The following is a 22,234-nucleotide window of genomic DNA, read 5'->3' on the forward strand; positions in this document are numbered from 1 at the left end:
ATTTAAAAACATGTTAATTAACAAGTGTGCTAAACATATCTCATTTTCCTGATCTAGAGAGGCCCATGGTAGAACAGGCTTTAAAGCAGGGGTCTCAAACTCAAATGACCATGAGGGCCACATGGCCAGTCGCGTCTGGACTGCTGCCCAGCTGGTGCAATCCCGCGGCGGCCCCGGGGCAGAGGCATCGGCAGCCCAGCCCCGTTCGTTCCCCTGCGGGACCCGAGCGGGACGGGGGGGTTCGGGGGCGCCAGAGCCGCAGCCGCCGAGCGTGGCCATTGGCCGCTTCCTCCCCCCGCGGCAGTGGGAGCTGCAGCAGCTCCTGAGTCCCGCTGCCCGGGGGGGGAGAACAGCCGGCGCCTGGCCCCGCGGGCCGCCCCCCCTACTCTCCCTACCGCCCGACTCAGTCCTGCCTGCACTGGGGCCAGGCTGGACTCTCACTCACCCCGGCCCTGCGCTTCCCGGGCCTCCCTCCACAAGCGCCGGAGGGAGGAGGAATAGCGAGCCTGGGGAAGAGGCGGGGATTCGGGGAGGGAGCCAATGGGGGAAGAAGGGGGCGGAGTCGGGGGGGGCGCAGCTCCGGAGTATTTCCTTGTTTGTCCAGGGTCCCGACCTAATATCATTCGGGACGCGGGACAAACAAGGAAATATCGGGACAGTCCCGATAAAATCGGGACGTCTGGTCACCCTAATTGGCCCTAGGGCTGCATCACTGACACCCCCCCTCGCTACCTCCGGCCCCGCCCTCACTCCACCCCTTCCATGAGGGCCCGCCCCGCCCCATCTCTTCTCCACCTCCTCCCCTGAGCGTGTGGCTCCCTGCTCCTCCCGCCTCCCTCCTGGAAAGTGCTAAGCGCCACCAACAGTAATGCACGTCACTCAAAGGACAAAACACGCACTTAGTTAGATTTACTTCTGTTAAAGCCCCCCCCACTGCACTGGGCTGCACCACCAGTCCACCCCTGCTCTGCTTCTTCCAGGGGTGGCAGGTTTGTAGAAATTTTGGTGGTGCCCAGAACCTGCACCCCCCAAACTCCACCCCCACCTGCCTAAGGCTCTGGGAGGGAGTTTGGGTGCAGGCCCTGGGATGGAGTTTGGGTGTTGGGTGCAGACTCTGGGCTGGGGTAGGGGGGTGCAGGCTCTGGGATGGAGTTTAGGGATAGGAGGGGGTGCAAGGGTGAGGGCTGTGGGGCTGGGGATCAGCGGTTTGGGGCATTGGAGAGGCTCAGGACTAGGGCAGAAGGGCAGGGCAGCCTGCCCTGGCCATAGTGAAGGGGGGCACTAGGACCCTGCGGCAGCAGGTGATGCCGGCAGAGGGGAGTGGAGTCAGCATGAGCTGCAGGCTCCGGGGCAGTAAGTGAGCCCAGGGGAGACGCGTGGGGGTGGCAGGCGGGGCCGGGGGAGAGACCCGGCCCCAAACACTGGGGAGCAGCAAGCAGGGAGCTTAGCTGCCACATAAAATAACTCGGGGGCGGCGCGGGGAGCTTGGCAGGCTGCAGGGAAAAGCTCCGCGGGCCGCGTGTTTGGGACCCCTGCTTTAAAGGAAACGTATTAGCAGGAGATTTCAGATTTCAAAGCCACAAAGAAGATCCTCCCATCTGAGTCTCTTGGACACTGTTGCAGATATACATCCCACTGACTTTGTCTGGAAGGGAAGGCTAAGAGAACATGGACCGCATTAAGCTCTCAAGCTTTTAGTATTTTCCTTTATGTGGTTTTCAAAATGTAGGCTGACTGCGGTCTGCTGTTGAAACTTTCCCCACATATGGACACCATTTGTCTTTTGTTTACCCAGCTAGCTACAGTCTGTACTTTCTTTGAAACACTCATGCTCTTTGTTTATATCCAAATTATACCACACACAATAGTATTGTCTTGAGTGGCTGCATCTGTAGGCTCCACAACTGGGAAACAGACTCAGTACCTTATCTGTGTAGCTGCATATGGAACTGCTGACTCCCTAGGGATTTCAGTTTCTCAATGAAAATGGTGGTTGGGCTTGCCAGTCTTGATTGTGGATCTAACATTTTTAAAGGTATTAGCACCTCAATGGCTCCAGGCTATTTGCAGCAGAATCTGCACCTTCCAAGAGATGGAAACACATTTCATCTGCAAACTGAGAAGTTAATAGAAATATCCTATTGCAGATTTACAAAGTGATTACAAGCCTGTGCGTATGGGTTATTAAAGGTAAAACAAATGGAAAGTTTTCTCATTTTGTGAGCCCTGCAAAAAACTTGCTAATAGGTATATTAGGCCAGATTTTCACCTACACTAAGAACTGCTGTGAGTGCCATCTGGGAGCAGATCATGGTTCCTTGATTCTATGGACAGGTCTGGCCTGGCTTGAGTTGGAGCAACTTAGTGGCTGCTCTAATTTACAACAGTAGCATCTATTCCCCAGGGGACCATAGCCCAGCTGAAAATTGGCGAATGGAGTGGAACACAAGGGGACAATGGCCAGGATGGTTCACCCAGGAGCCAGCTCTGTATCAGCTGAGAGCACTGGGGAATTCTCAGCTGGCCAGATTCCAGCTCCTTTGTCCCACGTAAGCAGTGCAAAAGAATCAGGTCAGAGAAGAGGAGCCAAACGCATTAGCCTTTGTAAACCCAGACACAAAGGAAGGATAAATTAAATTCTTCTCACTTGCTTACAGTGAAGGAACAAGCATTTCCAAAATGAATAATGTTTTTCCCAACTGGGAGTTCCTACAGAATATCAGGCATCTCTGAAATTCTGGACTTTTCATACACAAAACTTTAATCTAAAATTACTTTTATAACAATCTCAAAGTTAGTGTTTGAAAATACCTGAGCATTTAAAAGCCTGGAAATTCACATTTAAAGTTCAGACACTATATTAGGCTCATAGCCTGGCTCACCATCCACCTAAAAGGTATATTATTCTTACACCTTTTGAACATGATCATCAGTGTGGAATCTGGTGGCTTTACAAGACTGTAGCGAGATCAGTATTCCACTAAAAGGAAGAATTCTGCTACTGTGTGTATTCTTTCTTGATGATTGGCTTCCAAGACAAAGGATGGGTTTATTACCAATATAACATCAAATATGGTCATATAATTGACTGTAAATAAGAATGTAACATTTTCTAAATTTAGCCTTTTTCCCTTTTATGTCAAAAGACTAAAGTTGTATGTTTCAGCAAAAAGGCTACAACACTGAGGTGTGTGGTTCAGATGCAGAGTACTCAGGCGAATGTACTGTATGTCTGATTCTGAGAAAGGCTGCACTGGCTTTTGTCTAAATGCCAGTGTCCCTGATCATCTGCTTTTGTCCCATGAAATGTAGTTGGACCAATTCAGATATTAAACTTTTAGCCAAATCCCTGATGTTTGTCCAGTGGTGCAGTGAGATCTTGCAATGGTTGGCACTCAAAATACATCTCTGAATGGAATAGAGACAGTATTCCTTATGCAGCTGTGAGGAGGTGCCACCAGCTTAGGAACAAGAATGAGACAAGCCAATAGGAAACAATGGGAGCTATCCCGTTGTTAACATGCTGCTCATCACCATGGAAATACGGTGCTTGGCTGACAGGGCCGGAGTGCAATCAGGAACAGTCAGCTACAAAACTCCCATCTGAGGGCTGCAGTACTTGCCACGCCAAATATACAGAACTCGCTCCTAGGAAAGCTCCTTCCAAAAGGTGAGGAGTTCAGTGGTAACCAAGCAGCCTGTCCAAGCAATGCTACCATGGGTTAAGTTGCTAATTCTTGCCAGGCGTTGGAGAGCCTGAGGGTGAGAGTCTGGTCTTTCAGATATTTGGGGTAGGCCTCTTACAGTCTGTTCTGCTTGTGCAACTAGAGATCGCACAGATAGCTGAGCGATAGGCCCCACAGACACACCTTACATACAATAAAAAGGCAAATTCTATTTATTGCCTGCTGCCCATGTCGTCACAGCATCTAAGCAGTAACTGCCCTTACACATATCACTGTGAAAGTCTAGCTTAAACCAAACAAGCTTGTTTAACTCTGCCCTCTACCACAGCTCCAGCAGACACAGAGTCCGGGGGTTATATCACCCCTCCACTTCTCATTGCTGCTGGCAGAAACAGGAAATTGAGCATATGTTGGCTCTACCATCCCCTGCTAGTGGAAGAGGTGGTGTCCATACCATTACTTCGCTTTCTGATTGGAGTACTGTCTTCTACAACAGGAAGCAAAGGGAGTGCTCACTAACCCTCCCATTGCCACGCTAGTAGGCAGTCGCGATAGCGTTGGAACTGGCCGCTAATGTTCCGTAGCCACAGCATGTAAATTATTGCATGACAAATATCTTATTTGGAGTCTGAGGATGAAGGTAGTTAGCAGTCGTCCATGGCCAGATGTCTGGTGTAGGGAAGTCAGAGGACTAAACAATCCATTAGATATGTGATCCTAGGACACAACACTGAAGTACTGAGAGAACTCATGCTTTAATAGACACTGAAATCACAAAGAAAGAAGGCCAAATGCCCTAGCAATTTCAATAAAAATATGAAATTCTTTTTACATGGTAAATTTTGTAATATAAAATGTTTAATGTTGTCTGGAAACAGAGTTTTAATTTACAAAAAAGTCCATATAGGCCAAACATGGCTAATACTGCATACAAGGAGAGTGAGTGCTAAAGAGCTGCTGCATGGGAGAAGGGTCCTAGCTGACTAGTCCTCCTTGAGTTACCATCTTCAAAGTTCTTTTGCAAGATCTCTGCAACATAAGGGCCCAGTTCACAATACACATGTACAGCCTTTCTGGACAACATGGCAGAATAGATGCATTACAGTATTCCCATATTTACTGAAATCGCTCAAATTCATTGTCACCCAGCCTCAAGGGACCAGTGCTTCTTAAATGGGCATGCAGATTTTCTGCAAGCTTGGTACCTACCCTACAACCTAAAACAGATGTTCAGTGAAAAAGTGGTACCAGTTGAAGGGAAATGTCGCTGAGGGGTAGGATTCATGGTTGGAGTGTCCCCTTAGCTACCTTTACCTGAACAGTTTTTCAATATGAACCTTTTTGTTTCCTTGTTTAAATAAGGGTCTGATAAAAAGGAGAATCAGCACGTGGCTAGTTCAGGCCACCTTATGAAATCAGGACAGAATTTGACTTTTGGCTCTTTCCATTTATCTAAAGACAATCAACAAAATATTCATAATTAGTATTTCACACCATAAAACATACTGGGCAAAACTAAACGGAAATATATTCTATTGCCTTGGGGATATTTTTTGCATGTGGGAGGTTTATCGTGAAAGTGGATAATACCTAGTTCTTATTGCTCACTGTATTAAGCAGTGTTATCACTTGTACCATGCACAAATACGACGACAAACGCATGTAACGTCCACAGAAGGGATTCTAATATCAAAAGGAGAAAAATGGGTTATTTTTACTTCCTGAATTTTAACACATAAATGGCAAATCTGATCATTTCTCATAAATGGGGCGGGGAAGTGAGATGTGAGGGTTTGTGAGGTGTCTCCCACCCAGGAGCAGGCAGGAAGTGTTCACAGCTCTCAGTAAAACCAGTAGAAGTGCCATGTGTCCAATTCCCCAAATACTGAACTTCCCTCTTCTCTGCACCCTAATCACTTTCCTCTTTAATACATTGTTACTGCTCCAGATTTTCTGAAAGTTCAGTTGCTAGTAAGAAGCCCACTGGAGGTGTGAAAATAGGCTGTATCAAAATGGCAGCTTTTGAACTGTATCAGTTCTGTATGATTATAGCTCCATGTATGGAACATGCATAGAGGGGATTTCTGGCATGTCATGCAGCACAGCAAGGAGTATGTGCTGTTATGTAAACGAAAAGCTGCCCACCTCCAATCTTGATGTTTCTAAGAGGTTGTACTAAAATGGTAAAGTTGATTAGAACTGGAGTGGAACCTATGGGGGGTCTCTCAGTGGCTTGAACAAATGTGGCCAAATTTATTTGCATTATCAACATCGTCGTCATTTACAAAATTTCTTAGCGGTTGTACTGACATATTTCTTCCCCTTATTCTAATGCTTCTGGGCTAATGAAGAAAGGATAACCCTTCGAGCCAAACTGTCACATAAGAAGCTGAAGGCAGTGGTGTTGTAACCTTGTTGGTCCCAGGATATTAGAGAAACAAGGTGGATGAGGTAATATTGTTTATTGGACCAACTTCAGTTGGTGAGAGAGAAGCTTTCAAGCTGCACAGAGTTCTTCAGGTCTGGGAAAGGTACTAAGGCTATGTCTACACTGCACTTTCGTCTGTAACATTTTGTAGCTCGGGGATGTGGAAAAAAAACACACCCTGGGGCTAGGTCTACATTGCAGCAGCTGTAACGATGCAGCTGCACAGATGCAGCTGTGCTGCTGTAACACTTCGGGTGAAGACACTCTAAAGCCAACAGGAGAGAGCTCTCCCATGGGCTTAATAAATCCACCTCCACAAGAGGTGGGAGAAGGTCCCCCGCTAACATAGCGCTATCCACACTGGTGCTTAGGTCGATATAACTTACATCGCTCAGGGGTGTGAATTATTCATACTCCTGAGCCACATAAATTATACTGAAGTAATTTGTAGCGTAGACGGAGTCTGGTTACAGATAGTTGTAATAAGCCACAAATCCAGTGTCTAAGACCAGTATTTTCAGTATCTAGGAATGTCATGAATTTAAGGTCCCAGGCTTGTCTTTTGAATTACCTTATAAATGCCTTAATAACAATTACAACTACGTGGATGAAACCAGAAAATCACTATGTTCCTCAATGAACTCACACAGGAAAATGATAAAGGACAAAAAAACCCTGTCACCTGTGGGTGAACACTTTTCAAAGGGATCACTCTATATCTGACCTATCAGTCCTCATCTTCAAAGGAAACCTGCACAACATTTTCAAAAGACAAGCCTGGAAGATTAAATTCATAACTTTGCTAGACACTAAAAATCCTGGACTGATCAGAGACATTGGATTTATGGCTTATTACAACCATCTGTAACCCACTAACCCCCCCTTTTTGTGCTATGATGGAAGGGTTGTTAATGGGCCACTTCACCATGAACAGTACCTTAAAATATGTGCACATTACTTATGCTAAACTATCTAGTCAATCTTGTATTTAGCTGTCATCCTCTTAGGTCTGCACTTAAAACACTGCAACTGTGCTGCTGTAGCGCTTAAGTGAAGATGCTCCTACACTGACAGGAGAAGCGTCTGCACAGTTAATCCACCTCCGAGAGGTGGTAGCTCTGTCAATAGGAGAAGCTCTCCCATCAACATAGTACTGTCTATAAGGGGGCGGGATTTTAGGTTGGTCTAACTATAGACTTGGCTACACTCAGGACTTCCCAGCGCTGCCATGGCAACGCTGTGAAGCGCGAGTGTAGTCGTGCCACTGTCTGTACTCCACCTCTCCGAGGGGAATAGCTTGCAGCGCTGCGAGCGAGTGTGCAGCGCTGCAGGCTCTGATTACACTGGCGCTTTGCAGCGCGGTGCTCGCTGCGCTCGGGGGGGGGAGGCGTTTTCACACCCCTGAGCGCAGCAAGTTGCAGCGCTGTACAACGCCAGTGTAGCCAAGGCCTATGTCTTCAGGGGGGTGGGTTTTTCACACCCCTGTGTGAGGTAGTTATACCAATATAGGTCTGTAGCGTAGATCTGGCTTTCATACCTTTCCCAGACTCGAGGAAGAACTCTGTGAAGCTAAAAAGCTTCTCTCTCTCACCAACAGAAGTTGGGCCAATAAAATATATTACATCACCCACATAGGAAGCTGTAATGCAACAGCCAAATAATTTGCATCTAGTAAGAAGTGTAGTAGATTTAGCTTACTGTTCTGCCACATTTTCTAATATGTGTAATGGAGCATTAAGCTCTTCCTGGTCTTTTGCACTGAAAGTTTCATGATCATCCCTCTCTCTATTAACTGTCTGCATGCACATCCCCTGACATATGGTATCTGTAGTGCTTGCATTTAGTTTCTTGCAGTTGTGATTGTTTCTTAGTGCTTGCATTTAGTTTCTTGTGCAGTTGTGAAACATTCCTCTCCAAACCATAGGGGTTTTAAATGCTAATCAAGGCCAGTATTTTATATTACAGCCATGTAATGTTAAATTGGGAGAATTTAATGCTTTGTACTGCTATAGCACCTTTCATCCAGGTTTTCAAAGAGCATCACAAATGTTAAGACCTAGAGCTTCAAAAGGGGGCTGGGTGACACAATTTTATGCATCTACAGCTATGCCCAGCCATTTGATTGCACCCACAATTCATGTAGATAGGCCTCTACTACAGAGCACAACACCAGGAGCTGAGCTGAAATCGAACTAAAAATCGAGGCCTAATTAATTAAGCCTCACAACACCCCTGTGAGGTAGGTAGGTAGGTATTACTACCCCCATTTGACAGATGGGGGCGCTCAGGCACAGAGGGGTGAAGTGACTAGTTCAGTTTCACAGTGAATTGGGGAGAGTCTAGAGCAGAAGCCAGGTAACTTCACTTTGTTCCTTGCTCTAAGATTCTCACAGCACATTGCCTGTGTAATACTTTGCTTTGAGCTATAGATGCAGTGCGGCTGAGTTCATGTTGCTGTGTATGTCCTGGTTTCAGTGCACGTAAATTCGGTCTTCGTTACATTAATTCTGTGGTTTCTATTTAATGACCTTCTTTAAAAACCACAAGTGTCCCAGCCTGATTCCCAATTGCCTTAGCTCCGCCTCATTATGTGATGGCTGTTGCCCAGCCTGTCTCCCCTCCTAGCTGCAGGAGTGCTCCTGGCTTTCCCACGGGGCCCAGGGAGAAGGCGTTAACAGACCCAGGTGCATAGATTTTAATGTGCAGTCAGTTTGAACTTTCCATCCCACGTGCGGTCTGTTTGCACAGAGACACACACCTATTTAATTTGCATATATTGGCCCTGAAAGCAACATAACAGGGAAAGGGATTGTGGAATTCTCCATGGGAAGAGGCTTGGGAAGATCTAACAGTAATGGAGAGAGCTCCTTGAACACGTGATCACTAGATCACACGTCAATATCCGATTTCTGCATGCTGAGGAGCTGCACACTGCGTAACCCTCTCTCACATTCACTGTGCATCTGCCTCTCATTTTCAGAGTTAAACAGAGAAGTTCTGTGCTGACCAGCTACCTGCCAATATGAAAAAAGTACCCTTGTAAAATTACGTGCAACAAAGGTACCACTCTGTAAAACCAGAACTTTATCTGTCACTCTCACGCTACTCAGATATGGGATTTTGTTCATTACTTACCAAAATGTTCTTTTGGGGTCAGACCAATCAATGGAAATTTCAGCCTAAAAGGCATTTCTTCAGAAAAAGTTAACTGAAAGTGGAATTAAGAATGGAACATCCCTTTCTACTTGATCAGCATGTCGCCAGCACAGCACCAGAATGATGTGTTGGCAATGTTGCCAGGGAGTTGTACATTGCTAGCGTTTTCTCACATCTGCTTACATTTGACTAACAGCAATTTCACCTAGTTACATTATCATCTACTCCCCCTGCGCAGCCCCTGGAAGCATAAAAGCAATGGCTTGTACTTCTGCTCTGTGTGCATTATCCTTGTGGCACAAAATGGAAGATTTGCCTCGTCTCGCCTCCTTCCCCAATCCCTGGATATGTATAAATTCTGTATAAAAATCCAACTGTAAACATCCTTTCAGGATAAGAAATACATGTAGGTGGTTTAAAGGCTAACATTTTGTGAACAGACATACAGATTAATTGAATTTGCTGCTGCACAGAACTAGCTGTGAATGCTACACAAAACTGTCATCAGGTGCGTCTGGCCAAAGTACTGACAAGAGGAATTGAAACCTATTTGCATAAGGCCCTTGTCATACACTGTAATGCACTGCGCCAGGCTAATTTGTCTCATTACTCTGCACTGCTAATCATGGGTGTGACCATGGCTTCTCGGGTAATATTCTGTGGTTTTGTATTGATCAAGGCAAGTGGGTAGAAGCAAATACTGAGAACCTTTATGTGATTGCAAGTTGAATCAACTGGTATAAAAGACATTTCAACATTTGGAGGAAGGGAAAAATCTCCCTGGTGACAAAAATTTATAACCATTCCCAGATGGCAGCCTCAAGGGGCGTACTGTTCCCGGAATGCTATTGGAAGGTGGAGAATGGGATGAAGTCACTGCATTGGTAGTTTCAGGGCGCCTGTGTCCATTTGGAGGGTTCTTTTGTGGAGAAGCAAGGTGTTGCTGAATAGACAACTCCTTAAGTTCCAGCTTGTCTGCACTTTCATCTTTGCTGTGCCGTGGAGATAAGTTTAGCAAGCTGAGAACATCTCTCTTAGCAGTCATTGTTCCAGGAGCTCCTCGGAAAATCTTCATAGGGCCTGTGGAATGTTGGGGAGTGCTCTGCCAAAACATTTTCAGGTTGTGGATGGCCTGCACCTTTTCATCGATGGCAGCCATTTTTAATTTGTCTATATCTGGGGCATCAGCTGGGCTGGAGCGAGCAGACCCAGCTGAGGAGTAAGAGAGAGCAGGAGAGGGGGTGCTGCCCACAGGAGACTGATGCCCTGAGCTTGGGGAGATATTTCTGGGAGATTTAGAAATATGAGCGCTGTAAGGAGAGCTAGGGTACTTGAGTTTAAAGTGAGGGTGTTCAGTTAACGAGCCATGAGAGTCAGAATTCGGAGAAGGCTGCCCACTGTATGGGCCTGTGCCGTCTTTGTTGGACATCTCCGACGTTGTGGGGCTGTTATATCCGGAACTCACTTTCTGAAGGGATGAGCTCCTTGTTGGAGGCTTTGGTTTAATTGTAACTGGTGAAGGATGACTCCTCTGACTAGAGCTCAGTGGCCTACTGAATGCGCTGGTCTCTGAGGCTCTGAATACAGAAGCACCAGCTGCTGCTCCATCTTCCGAGTTCTTCTTCTTGTTCATCTGACTGCCGCTTCTTTGAAGACGTTCAACAGCAATAAGGTGACTTTGAGTCTCCTCCAGAATTTTCTGGGCCAACTCTTGTGGATCGAGCTTTGGGTTGTTCTCCTCTTGGGATTTGACAGTGCTGTCAGTTTCAGTGCTAGATTGGTCAGATTCTCCAGTATCAGAACTTGCAAGTTTTCCAACTTTTTGGAAAGGTGAGTTCGGACTGGGAATAAGAGTCATTTTAACAGGGGAATTTGGGGTACTTATGCTCCCTTTGGAACTGACAGAAACTTTAATCCCTCCAGATTGACCAGTTTTGGATTGTTTGTGATCAGGGGAAAATCTTGTTTTTATATTTTCTTGATAAGTTGCCATAGGCTCATTGCTAATGATAGAAAATCCTTCATACTCCTCATTGTCTTTGCTGGCTGCAGCATTGGTCTGTGGAGACAGTTGGCTCCGTGGCACAGAGGACCTTTGCGGATAGACATTCTTAGGCCTTTCATAGTCCTGTCGCCCCCTGTGCCCTGCACCTTCTGATGTGCTCTCTGGCTTGGAAACAAAACTCATTGAAGAAGCGATAGAGCTCAGGCTGTACACAGAAATGGCGTCTGACGCAATACTGTCTGGACAAGTAGGAGAGAAGGGAGGGTTCTGATATCCCAAAGGCATTGGGTTGGAAATGGACTGAGCAGAAGCCAGTGATTCCAGTGATGAGGAACTGTCCAGGCTAAGACGTTTGGGTAACTCTGTAGAATCTAAATAAATGAAAACAACAGCACTTATTACAATGAAAGCAAGTGGTACAGTATGTGCACCTAGTCTCATTTGTTTAACAACTCCAGTGCTTCTTCCACTACACAATTGCTAATTATGTGAGAAACATAATGTATGCATCCCAGGAAAGGTGCATGCAGAAACTCAATGCTTCTACCAGAAAAGAACTTGGTAGAGTTGATATTTTAGTCCTCCAAATCACCTCTTTATACAAGACTCCAACTGCCAGCAGACCTGAATTCTATTCCTAACTCTGGCATCGACTGGTTATGTGACCACGGGCAAGACAAAACCTCTGTGCACCGACGTCCCTGTCTGTGAAATGAGGCTAGTATTTCCCCTTTCTTGCAGGAGTGCTGTGAGGTCTAATCCATTAACATTTAAAAAGCATTTTGAGATGCTTGGAAGGAAAGTGCTGACTCATAGAATCAGAGGATTAGAAGAGTATTCCTGCATTGCTGAGCACTCTACAGCTGTGGTCATAGGACCATGGCTAGGGCAGACTCATTTAGGACAAATATCTAAACATGCTGCTGGTGCAGTCACCTTACTCTAGCTGCCTCAGCCCTATATGGTACCATAAGGGAATGAGAACAAATCCAGTTTGCAGCCATCATAGGCACACAAGGCAATCGTGTGAGAGTGACAGGACCACGGGACTGTTAAGAAATATCAAACCTTGCACTGATGGGACACCAAGTCACAGCCAGCTCAGGTCAGGAATGAGCTGGTATTTGGTGGAGCTCAATCCTGGTCCTGGTCTACAAGTATCCACAGCACAAAAAGATACATCTGCAGTTTGCACCCGTTGGCAGACTTAGCTGAGTGAAAGGCCAATTGACGGAACCTAAACTCCCCTCTCATCACTGAAGCGATCTCTCCAGATTGTAGCTGAGGCATGTTGACAGGTGACAGTCCATACTGCCCTTATGGTCTCTGTTTTATATAAATAGAGGACTTCAGTGCTGTCCCAGCACTAATTCATACGACAGAGTAGTAGAAAATGGGTGATGCCCCTGAACTGTGTAAGGGACACAATCCATATTCGCTTGACTGACAGCCGCTCTTGGTTTGTAGAGAACTGAATGCCCTTCAGTTTTACTCTAAAGGAGATTTAGCTCCAGGGGAACTAGTGACTTGATGAATCATAGAAGTTAGAGATGGAAGTGACCAATCCATCTCCCAGATTTTCCTCGGAGAGACAGAAATCGCTCCAGTTTTTCTTTTGCTCATCCACACCCCCTATCCTCTGCCCAATCCTTGCCCATTAAGTGTCCCCTTCCCCCACGTTATGCCTAGTTCAGTGCACCACCCTGGGCCTCAGACACCCCACCCATACTATTTGCCAAATAAACTCCCTCTCCTCCTTAAGTCCCCACTTCTCAGTGTTTGCAGTGAGTCTTCTAGTCAGAGCAGTGGTGGAGAGCTAGCTGCTCTCTGGCACACCACTCACAGGCTTGGGAAGTGCCACACACCCCGGTTCACTAGATAATTAAAAAATTCACAGCAACTGTGTGAGATGCTTTCCTTTGTGCAAAAGATAGTAATAGTCCACCTCAATAGATACCATCATCCTCCAGCCATCAGATGGAGCAGGAGCAAATAATGTCACAGCACGTAGCCTTACCAAAAAGTGCCAGCAGGGACTGGAGAGCAAAGTGCATGGTCCTCCTATTAGCTTGTTTCCCAGTTTTCAGTATCACCTCCTCCTGCCCAACTTCACAAAGGTCAAAACCTGTAGGAGAACACAGAGCAGAAGACCATTTCTCACCCAAAGATTCTGTACCTTGAACTGGTCCCAGTAAGTGACTGAAGCTGCACATAATCCCTGTAGAGCAAACAGACACGGACCTTGCAGTGGCCTCGCTCAGTGCTGTCTCCTCTGTGCCAATGTGCTGTAGCTGCCTGGTTAGTATTTAATATTTCTATTCCAGTAAGTGCCCACGTGTCCCACTAATGACTGGGGCCTTACTGTGCTAGGTGCTGTACAGACACATAGGAAGACACAGTCCTTGCTCTGAGGATCTTACCTGGGCAGGATGGAGGAAAGAAAAATAACCAAATGTGTTCTTTTTTATAGATATATACACTAGCAAATGTTTTCCTGATATTTATAAACAGAGTCAGTGCTAATTATGCCCCATATGCCCCCTCAAGCAGTCACTGACTGGCTGATCTTTTAGCGGGATCGTAGCAGCAGTGGGTCTATGGAGAGGGCAATGGCCTTGGGGCTCAGTGCAGGGAGGGTTTGGGGCAGTCTGGAGAAGGCATGAGAAGCTGACGCATGGAAGGATGAGGCTGGAGGGCAGATAGGAAGGCAATGACTTATCTTTGTCTTCTTTCCACTCCATTTCCTTCTAAGTGGCGGTACCCTCTCTTTGACTACCTACTTATATACCCTTGCCAGAAAATGGGGCCCGGGCAAAACTGGGCTGCTGTCAAATCAAATGGAAGTTGCCACTTGAAGTCAATAAAACCCAGGTCCTGCTTACTGAGGTGGTGTTAGGGTGCAGAAAGAAAGACACACACACAACTCCTGGGGGAATTTTGTGCCACTGCGCAATGCTGAATTTTGCAGAAATTAATGTGCACGCAGAATTTCCCTTCCCCCACAGAAATGGGCTGCAGTGCTGCTAGCCACCACTAGGGGCCAGTGGACTTGGCAGAACCCAGCTGGCACATAAAAGACATTGCCAGGGGAGAGGGGGAGGCAGCTAGAGTTCCCAGCATGTCCTGAGAGAAGGAGAGGGTGGCATGCAGGAAACTCCGTGCAAGCCTGGAACTGAACATCAGGCTGTTTCTCCCTCTGGGTCCCTGGGCTCGGGGGGGGGGGGGGGGGAGGGGAGAGAGTTCGGGTGTATTGACTGAGGAGGACCCCCGTAGGTGAACTCTGGGGGGGAGGAGGTTTGGGTGTATTGACTGAGGGGGGCCCCCGCAGGTGGGCTCTGGGGCGGAGGGGTTGTGGGTATGGCCCCCGGCTGGGCTCAGGGGAGGGAGGGGAGCAGAGAAACAGGAACTGGGTTGTCATAGGGGGTTTCTTTAACTCTCTACTCCTGTGGGAATTTTTGTGTGTTTGTATTGTATTGCTGACAGGCATTTTGAAATAAATTACCGAAATAATTGAATCTGGCATGATTATGTAGTGTTATTTTGACAAATGAAATTTGCAGAATTTTTAATTGTTTTGGCGCAGAATGCCCCCAGGAGTAACACACAGGGAGAGCAATCTCTGCTCACAGTGACCAGAGAAGGATTCACCAGGCCAGGTAACGAGCAGCCGGGCCATCGTGTCCTACATACCAAATGATGTAAGCAGCAAAGGTGCTTGTGAAGTATAAGGTGTTGGATGGCCACACAGACAGCAGCAATAAAACAAGGAAACATCATCTTACCTAAGGCTGCCAGAAACTCGTGGCAGCCAGGAAGCCTCCAGAGCTGGACACTGATGGAGACCTGGATCGGTGCAGAGGAGAAATCCTGCTCCTTCTCTCCTGCTTGGAGTTGAACCAAGACCTGATGTAGCTGAGGATGACAGAACAAACATCACCCCTTCCATACCAACCCATTCACCTCCTGGCTGACATTTGCAGCCGGTGGGGTCACACCGAATCTGCCACTGTCCTGGATAGTCACTAGTACACTCTAGTCAAGGTGCTGGCCAGCCCTGAGAAGAGACACCCAATCAAAGATCACACTCTGCATAGAGGGAGTGGCCCTACAACTGGCCGGACATTCTGCTGGGAAGTCTCCAGCAGGGACACGTGAACCCCTGTGAGGTGAGTTAGAGTGGGGCTGTTGCCAGAGAAAGGGCAGGAGGGAAGCACAGGACGAAAACTGCAGGAAGAAAGAAAAGGAGGAGGTGCTTAGTGGCTGCTCATGGCCACTCAAAAGCTATTCTGTAACTGGGGTAGTTGATCGGGCATGAAGCCAAACCCAGGAACGCCCCAGCTGCGCTAAACGAGACTAAGGCAGTCATGGGAAACAGCCGAAGGTTTCCCACATGTTTCCAGGACCTCTAGGAAGCAGTTTGTCAGCTGAGCCCAAGAGACAGGAGCGCTGGGGTGAGGGCAAAGCACTTTGTTACCAAAACATGAACTGGACCAAGGGGCATGTCCCCCTCTCGCACCCCCACAGAACTGCATTCACACACAAAGGGGAAGGCCAAAACTCCACTCCCAGCCTCACCTATACTATGCCTAGTATCAGAGGGGTAGCCGTGTTAGTCTGAATCTGTAAAAAGCAACAGAGGGTCCTGTGGCACCTTTAAGACTAACAGAAGTATTGGGAGCATAAGCTTTCGTGGGTAAGAACCTCACTTCTTGCATCTGAAGAAGTGAGGTTCTTACCCACGAAAGCTTACGCTCCCAATACTTCTATTAGTTTTAAAGGTGCCACAGGACCCTCTGTTGCTTTATACTATGCCTGTGGCACAGGCCCAACACCACAATGTCCTTTCTCCCCATTAGCAGTAATTAAGCAAATCCCAGGCCTAAAAATTTGGTGACTATTAAACCGTAACGCAGGGAAATGGTTTTCCAGAGCCCAGGGCGTGCCTCTGCAGAGGAGTAATGTTCCCTGGTATGTGGGGTACTCACCATTCCCACCATATTTTTAACAGCCTTCAGGTAGCAGATAAGAAGAGAGAAAAGGAGAGAAGGAAAGAAAGAACAAACATGGGTTATTCTGCATTATGGAGTGAGCATGGCATGAAGCCCTGTAGGGCTGAGTAGATCATCACAAGCCAGCCCCCTCCTGCAAGAGGCACAGCACAGAGCAGGGGGAGAAGGGACCAAACAAGCAGGAACAGGCAGCTGGAATCTGGAAGTCCCTAAGCTGTTAAAACCAGAGCTGGCACTTCCCAGGCAGCTACAGCCCTGCCAGTGAGGAGATGAGCCCCGTCCATCTTTTGACAGGAGGTGGAACATAAACAACCTTTAGCATTACAAACTGGCTGTCTTCCTCTCAGATTGTGGGGGGCAGTAGGGTTCTGGGCTTTGCATTTCAAGGAGCCTAGTTTCCATCAGCCCCTGTAGCCAGCTGTGGTGTCTGCTGTATTGTCACATTCATGCAAAACGAAAGGGATGACAGACGCATTCGGGAGAACGAGCCCTGCTCCATGCATACTACAGAGGCACAAGCTGGAGCTGGGAAGGAAATAGTGTCCATGGGCCGTGGCTGTCAATCGCTCCCCTGTAGTTTTCATAGACCTGTAGGACTGGAAGGGACCTCAAGAGATTTCCGGGGGGATGGGCTGCAGCAGAGGGGAGAGCTGGGCTGAACCCTAATTTCCAGCCAGCACTATTCCTGTCTGGGGCTTGGCCTGCACAAGAACATCTGCAGAAACAATGCACATCTCTTCTGCTATTTGCTGCAGCAGGCAGCTGGGGAAATGGTGAGTAAATCTTTTGTTAGCTGCATGCAGCCATCTGACGTCTGCTTTTTCTTGGGTGATTTAATTGGCTGCAGCAAGAACGCAAACCGGAAACAGTCATGTGGACATTTTTATAGAGAATGTTAGATTGTTGTCCTTTAAACTACCTGTTCCATTTACTCTGGGCTCCTCCTAATGGTTGTCTGCACAGCCGCAGCACTGGCAGTGTGATTCCTGCACAGGGACTCTTGGCCTGACGATCCAAAGGAAGGCCTCTTAGCTAAAGTGGGATTGCCTGGCAGAGAGGGCACAGGTCCCAGCTGCCCACTGACTTATTTCTCTAGAAAACCTGATACTGGTGGTCAGGAAAATATCTGTGCAAGACACGGGGATGGTGAGCTACATGCCTGTTCACAACTCATTGTGCGCCCACCTGCTGGGGCAGACAAATGGCCTGGTCTGAAGAGCACTCAGGAGATGAGGAACATGTTGAAGCATGCCAGCCATGCTGAGGGCACAATGATAGAGAGCTGGGTCAGGACGCACAGGGTGGAAGAGTAAGGAAGGCTGGGGTAATGGAGCGACAGGCAGTAGTGCATTCCCACACAACAGTGGATCTTACAAAGGCTGGAAACTTGTTTGGCAGAGCTGCGAGCTGCCCCCAAGTAACAGCACAGGTCTGAGAGGCACTGGACGAAGCATTAGGGAATATCCTGAAGGGAACAGCCCAGTACAAGTTCTTAGGGTAATAGGCTGACTGGGACCTAATCAAGTTTTCCATCCCTCAATGCTAGGATCCCACCTGCCTCAGCTGTACTGAACAGCACGACTGGTGTGCATGTTACATGCTCTCTGTTCTGTCACTGAGCTGAGAAGTCCAGCAGCGTGCCTGCACCCATGTGCCAAGGCATTCACTCACTCAAGCAGACAAGAGAGACAGGTTTTGAACTTTGGACACAAAAGCCACTCTGTCTATTTGCTCTGCTAGTGGCTCTGGACTCCTTTACCCTAGGAAGAAGGATTTGCGGCATGGTGCTGTAGCGTCACCACCCTACTCACCCGGTTGATAAGCTGTTCTCCAGTCTCTGAAGCAGTAATAAGTTTGCAAAGTGCCTGAAGTGCCGGGTTAGGCAAACCTGAAAAAAATCAGAAACCATAAAGTTTGTTCAAACCTGCCTCTGAACTGCCTGAGAGAAACCATCCCAAAGCGACACATGGGCCCAGCTTCCCTGATGAGCGAACTCCCATCTGGCAGCAGGGACAGAGGAACAATAATGCCCTGGCTCCTCAGGTATTGGGACCACAGGGAAATGAATGGAATCTGTGGCTGAAGCAGCCATGTTCTCACTGCAAAGCCTGCTCTAGGACTATGCTGGGAGCAACAGTCCCATTCTGTGATTTTACTTGGTCCCGGTAAAAGCACAGAACAACATCTGAACAGAGATTTCCCACTCCTCCCATCCAAGAGGCAGCAGGTGGACAAGAGCCTGCTAAGGCAGATGATGCCAGAGCTCCCTGTGGCCTTTTCCTTACCTAGGAGGGACTGGATGGTGGTGCTGCATTGCTGTAGCCGTTCACCGGGGTCTGAAGTTGGGAAGAAAACTGCAGCTGGAAGACCACTCGCAGGAGGGTCAAGTCGAAACCCCACAGCAGTGAGTAATGCCTGCCAGCCTGGAATGCCGCCAACTTTATTCTCCACACTCTGCTGAGAAGTGTACATGGAATTGTGCTGCCCGTTCTGGATTCGCTGCAGCGACTTCTCCACCTTCCGGGGCAAAAGACTGCATTAGCTTATTCTGCAGAAAGTTTATTCATAGATTCATAGATTCTAGGACTGGAAGGGACCTCGAGAGGTCATCGAGTCCAGTCCCCTGCCCGCATGGCAGGACCAAATACTGTCTAGACCATCCCTGATAGACATTTATCTAACCTACTCTTAAATATCTCCAGAGATGGAGATTCCACAACCTCCCTAGGCAATTTATTCCAGTGTTTAACCACCCTGACAGTTAGGAACTTTTTCCTAATGTCCAACCTAAACCTCCCTTGCTGCAGTTTAAACCCATTGCTTCTGGTTCTATCCTTAGAGGCTAAGGTGAACAAGTTTTCTCCCTCCTCCTTATGACACCCTTTTAAATACCTGAAAACTGCTATCATGTCCCCTCTCAGTCTTCTCTTTTCCAAACTAAACAAACCCAATTCTTTCAGCCTTCCTTCATAGGTCATGTTCTCAAGACCTTTAATCATTCTTGTTGCTCTTCTCTGGACCCTTTCCAATTTCTCCACATCTTTTTTAAAATGCGGTGCCCAGAACTGGACACAATACTCCAGCTGAGGCCTAACCAGAGCAGAGTAGAGCGGAAGAATGACTTCTCGTGTCTTGCTCACAACACAGCTGTTAATACATCCCAGAATCATGTTTGCTTTTTTTTGCAACAGCATCACACTGTTGACTCATATTTAGCTTGTGGTCCACTATAACCCCTAGATCCCTTTTTGCCGTACTCCTTCCTAGACAGTCTCTTCCCATTCTGTATGTGTGAAACTGATTTTTCCTTCCTAGGTGGAGCACTTTGCATTTGTCTTTGTTAAACTTCATCCTGTTTACCTCAGCCCATTTCTCCAATTTGTCCAGATCATTTTGAATTATGACCTTGTCCTCCAAAGCAGTTGCAATCCCTCCCAGTTTGGTATTAACCGCAAACTTAATAAGCGTACTTTCTATGCCTATATCTAAGTCGTTGCTGAAGATATTGAAGAGAGCCGGTCCCAAAACAGACCCCTGCGGTACCCCACTCGTTACGCCTTTCCAGGCATATCATTATCATTAACCCTTTCCTCGTTCTGCAGTGTCAGGAGCAGAAAGGCATCTCAGGTCAAGGGGTGGGCTGGGTGACAGACTACATGGCAATCAGCCCCAGACAGGAGGTGGTCAGGGCCCTTTGGAACTAGAGGCTCCACTAGTTCACGTATAGCTGTAAAATGAGAAGTCAGGCAGCCTATAGCAGCATCTTGGGCAGATGAGGGCCATGGAAAACTAGGCTACATGTTTGACTGGGAGGAGGAATCTGCCCAAAGGGATGATTTCCCATAAGCCAGGTGGCTGTATTTGTCCCCCCAGAAACGCTGAGTTATGGTTTCCAGCCTCTTGGGTCTGCTGCTGACTACCAGGTTATCATGTTCCATGTGCAGACTTGCCACTTGGATGGTAAACAGCAAAAGTAGAACCCTCCTCCCTTTCCAGCCTGGTGCAGCTGGGATCATCATTCTCAGTCGACTAATGCTGGCATTACAACAGGACATTGCCCCTAAGGAAACTAGGAGGGTCCTTTCGGAGGAAAAGTGTTACACCGACGTGAGAGGATCATATTCTAACCATCCCAGAGTTTTACCTACAGATCACATCGGTCGCAACATTCACTGCTCCCCAGAGCTGGTTATTGGTACCTATGGGAACACCACCGTCTTGTTAAACTTCCATGTGTGCTGCTGTTTTGGGGTGAAACCCTGTGGATTTCAGTGTGGTATTTTCTGGTGAAAGCTGTCAGCTGAACAGAATGTTCTGCGTCATGCAGTATCATGGGAAGGACCCAAAGAGTCAGTTCTTCTGTCTAACAAACCTTGCTGCTTTAGAGCTTGCTATGTTCTGAACTGCGGTGTTCGTTCTTGGCTCGAAGCCATCAGTCCTTAACATCTGTACAGAGAGCGTGATCACTTGGCTAGCAAGGAAGGAGACACACTACAGTGTCTTCATTCTCACCTCCCTACTTCTTGTCTAGTTCACAGCAATTCTGTCATAGAAACAATTAACCTTAGTGACAATCTCATTTTCAAAGCACAGACCCGCTCAGCAGCATATGCAAACCAACTGGGTCGGAGGGAGGGATTTTATTTGTCATGCTAGCAAGGTGAATCTCTGCCTGGTGTCCCATTCTTCTCCCAGGGACAGGGCGTAGCTGCAGGGATGACACAGAGTGAGGGAGGAGAAGGAGGATTGGGGGTTTACTCCTGAAGTTAAATTGAAATGTTTCCCCACCCATTCAACATTCAGAGACACCTTGCCACAGATGACATCACCTTCCAAAAGTTAAGAGCAGGCGTCTGCCATACTCCAAGGCAAGGACCCACATTTTGTATCTGTACATTTCGATGGAACTTTCCAGGCTGCTGGAAGGAGCCTTCACAGCCTCTCCAAAGCAAGACTGCAAGGGTCTTATTGCCACCACTCTGGGGCTGCAGGGGATACTCTTATGGCAGCTCCCTCTCGCTTACCAGATGTAACAAGACTCTCAGGGCATCTCGTGCTCTCTCCGGGTGCTGCAGAATCTCTGTCAGGGCCTGTCCAATTAGCGAGGAAGGGCTGTTCAGCTTCACATCACTCCCAATGAGCATGAAGCCTGCAGGATTCAGACGAAGAGCTTCTTAATCTCCTCTTGTCCCAGAAAAACAAATACTCTGCCTCCCTCAAGCTAACAGAAATGAATAGTTCTTGGCCCTTTGCTGAGTTATTTGCCTACCCACGGAGAAGGGAGAATCCAGAACAGCTGCCTCCATGCCACCCAGGTACCTAACTTCTAGGATGCTTCTTCAATGCTCTCTGCTCTCCCCCTTTATGAAATCAATGCTGTTTTCTGTTCACGTGTGTGGAAAAATGTGGCAATGCAGAGAGACTTGCCCTAGCATGCTTCTTGTCTCCTTTACAGGAACAGAAATCAATAAAAGCTAAACACTACCTGAAAATGGAGAGCTGTTCCTGTCTAGGGAAAGATGCCAGCTTTGTCCAGGCCGCTAGCTTGTGCACCATGCAAATATCAGCCTCCCCCATGGCAGTACAAGGAACTCTTCCTCCTGCCCCTGTACACTCGCATGCTCAACATGGCTAGGGTCACACGTCAGCTTTTGGTGGCAGGTCCACTAGTTTGCTCCACTATGATCTAACCCAAGTGTGCAGAAGACATGCACTGAGTGAGACTGTCAGTTCTAGAGAAAAATGCTGCTGTCATGGGAATACTGCCAGTATTCTTACAAACTCTGGAAAAGCCTCATCTCTCTGTAATTCTGTAGTTCTTAGAGGTTCCTCATAGTCTCTAGCCAAGGTACAACAAGAGTGAATAGTCTCGGTTCCTTATTTCTCATCACTGAACTATCTAGCACATTTAATTTTAAAATGTTGAATTAAATACACATCCTCCTCAGTG

General features: G+C 47.5%; 1 protein-coding gene across 4 annotated transcripts in view; it reads right to left on the bottom strand.

The window, feature by feature from the left end:
• Positions 1-4,422: 4,422 nt before the first annotated feature.
• TTC28 (tetratricopeptide repeat domain 28) overlaps positions 4,423-22,234 on the bottom strand; it is a 430,868-nt gene continuing 413,056 nt past the window's right edge. For 3 of the 4 annotated variants that reach the window (XM_054006400.1, XM_054006402.1, XM_054006403.1), the window contains 7 exons: positions 21,309-21,433; positions 18,570-18,801; positions 18,096-18,172; positions 16,261-16,284; positions 15,058-15,187; positions 13,293-13,400; positions 4,423-11,646 (listed from right to left, as the gene is read on the bottom strand). In XM_054006400.1, the coding sequence (XP_053862375.1) occupies positions 10,022-11,646; positions 13,293-13,400; positions 15,058-15,187; positions 16,261-16,284; positions 18,096-18,172; positions 18,570-18,801; positions 21,309-21,433 (2,321 nt within the window). In that variant the 3' untranslated portion in view covers positions 4,423-10,021. The remainder of the gene's footprint in view (positions 11,647-13,292; positions 13,401-15,057; positions 15,188-16,260; positions 16,285-18,095; positions 18,173-18,569; positions 18,802-21,308; positions 21,434-22,234) is intronic. The other variant, XM_054006401.1, reaches the window with a different exon arrangement.

This window comes from Malaclemys terrapin, chromosome 16 (assembly GCF_027887155.1).
Source record: "Malaclemys terrapin pileata isolate rMalTer1 chromosome 16, rMalTer1.hap1, whole genome shotgun sequence".
Classification (NCBI taxonomy): domain Eukaryota; kingdom Metazoa; phylum Chordata; order Testudines; family Emydidae; genus Malaclemys; species Malaclemys terrapin.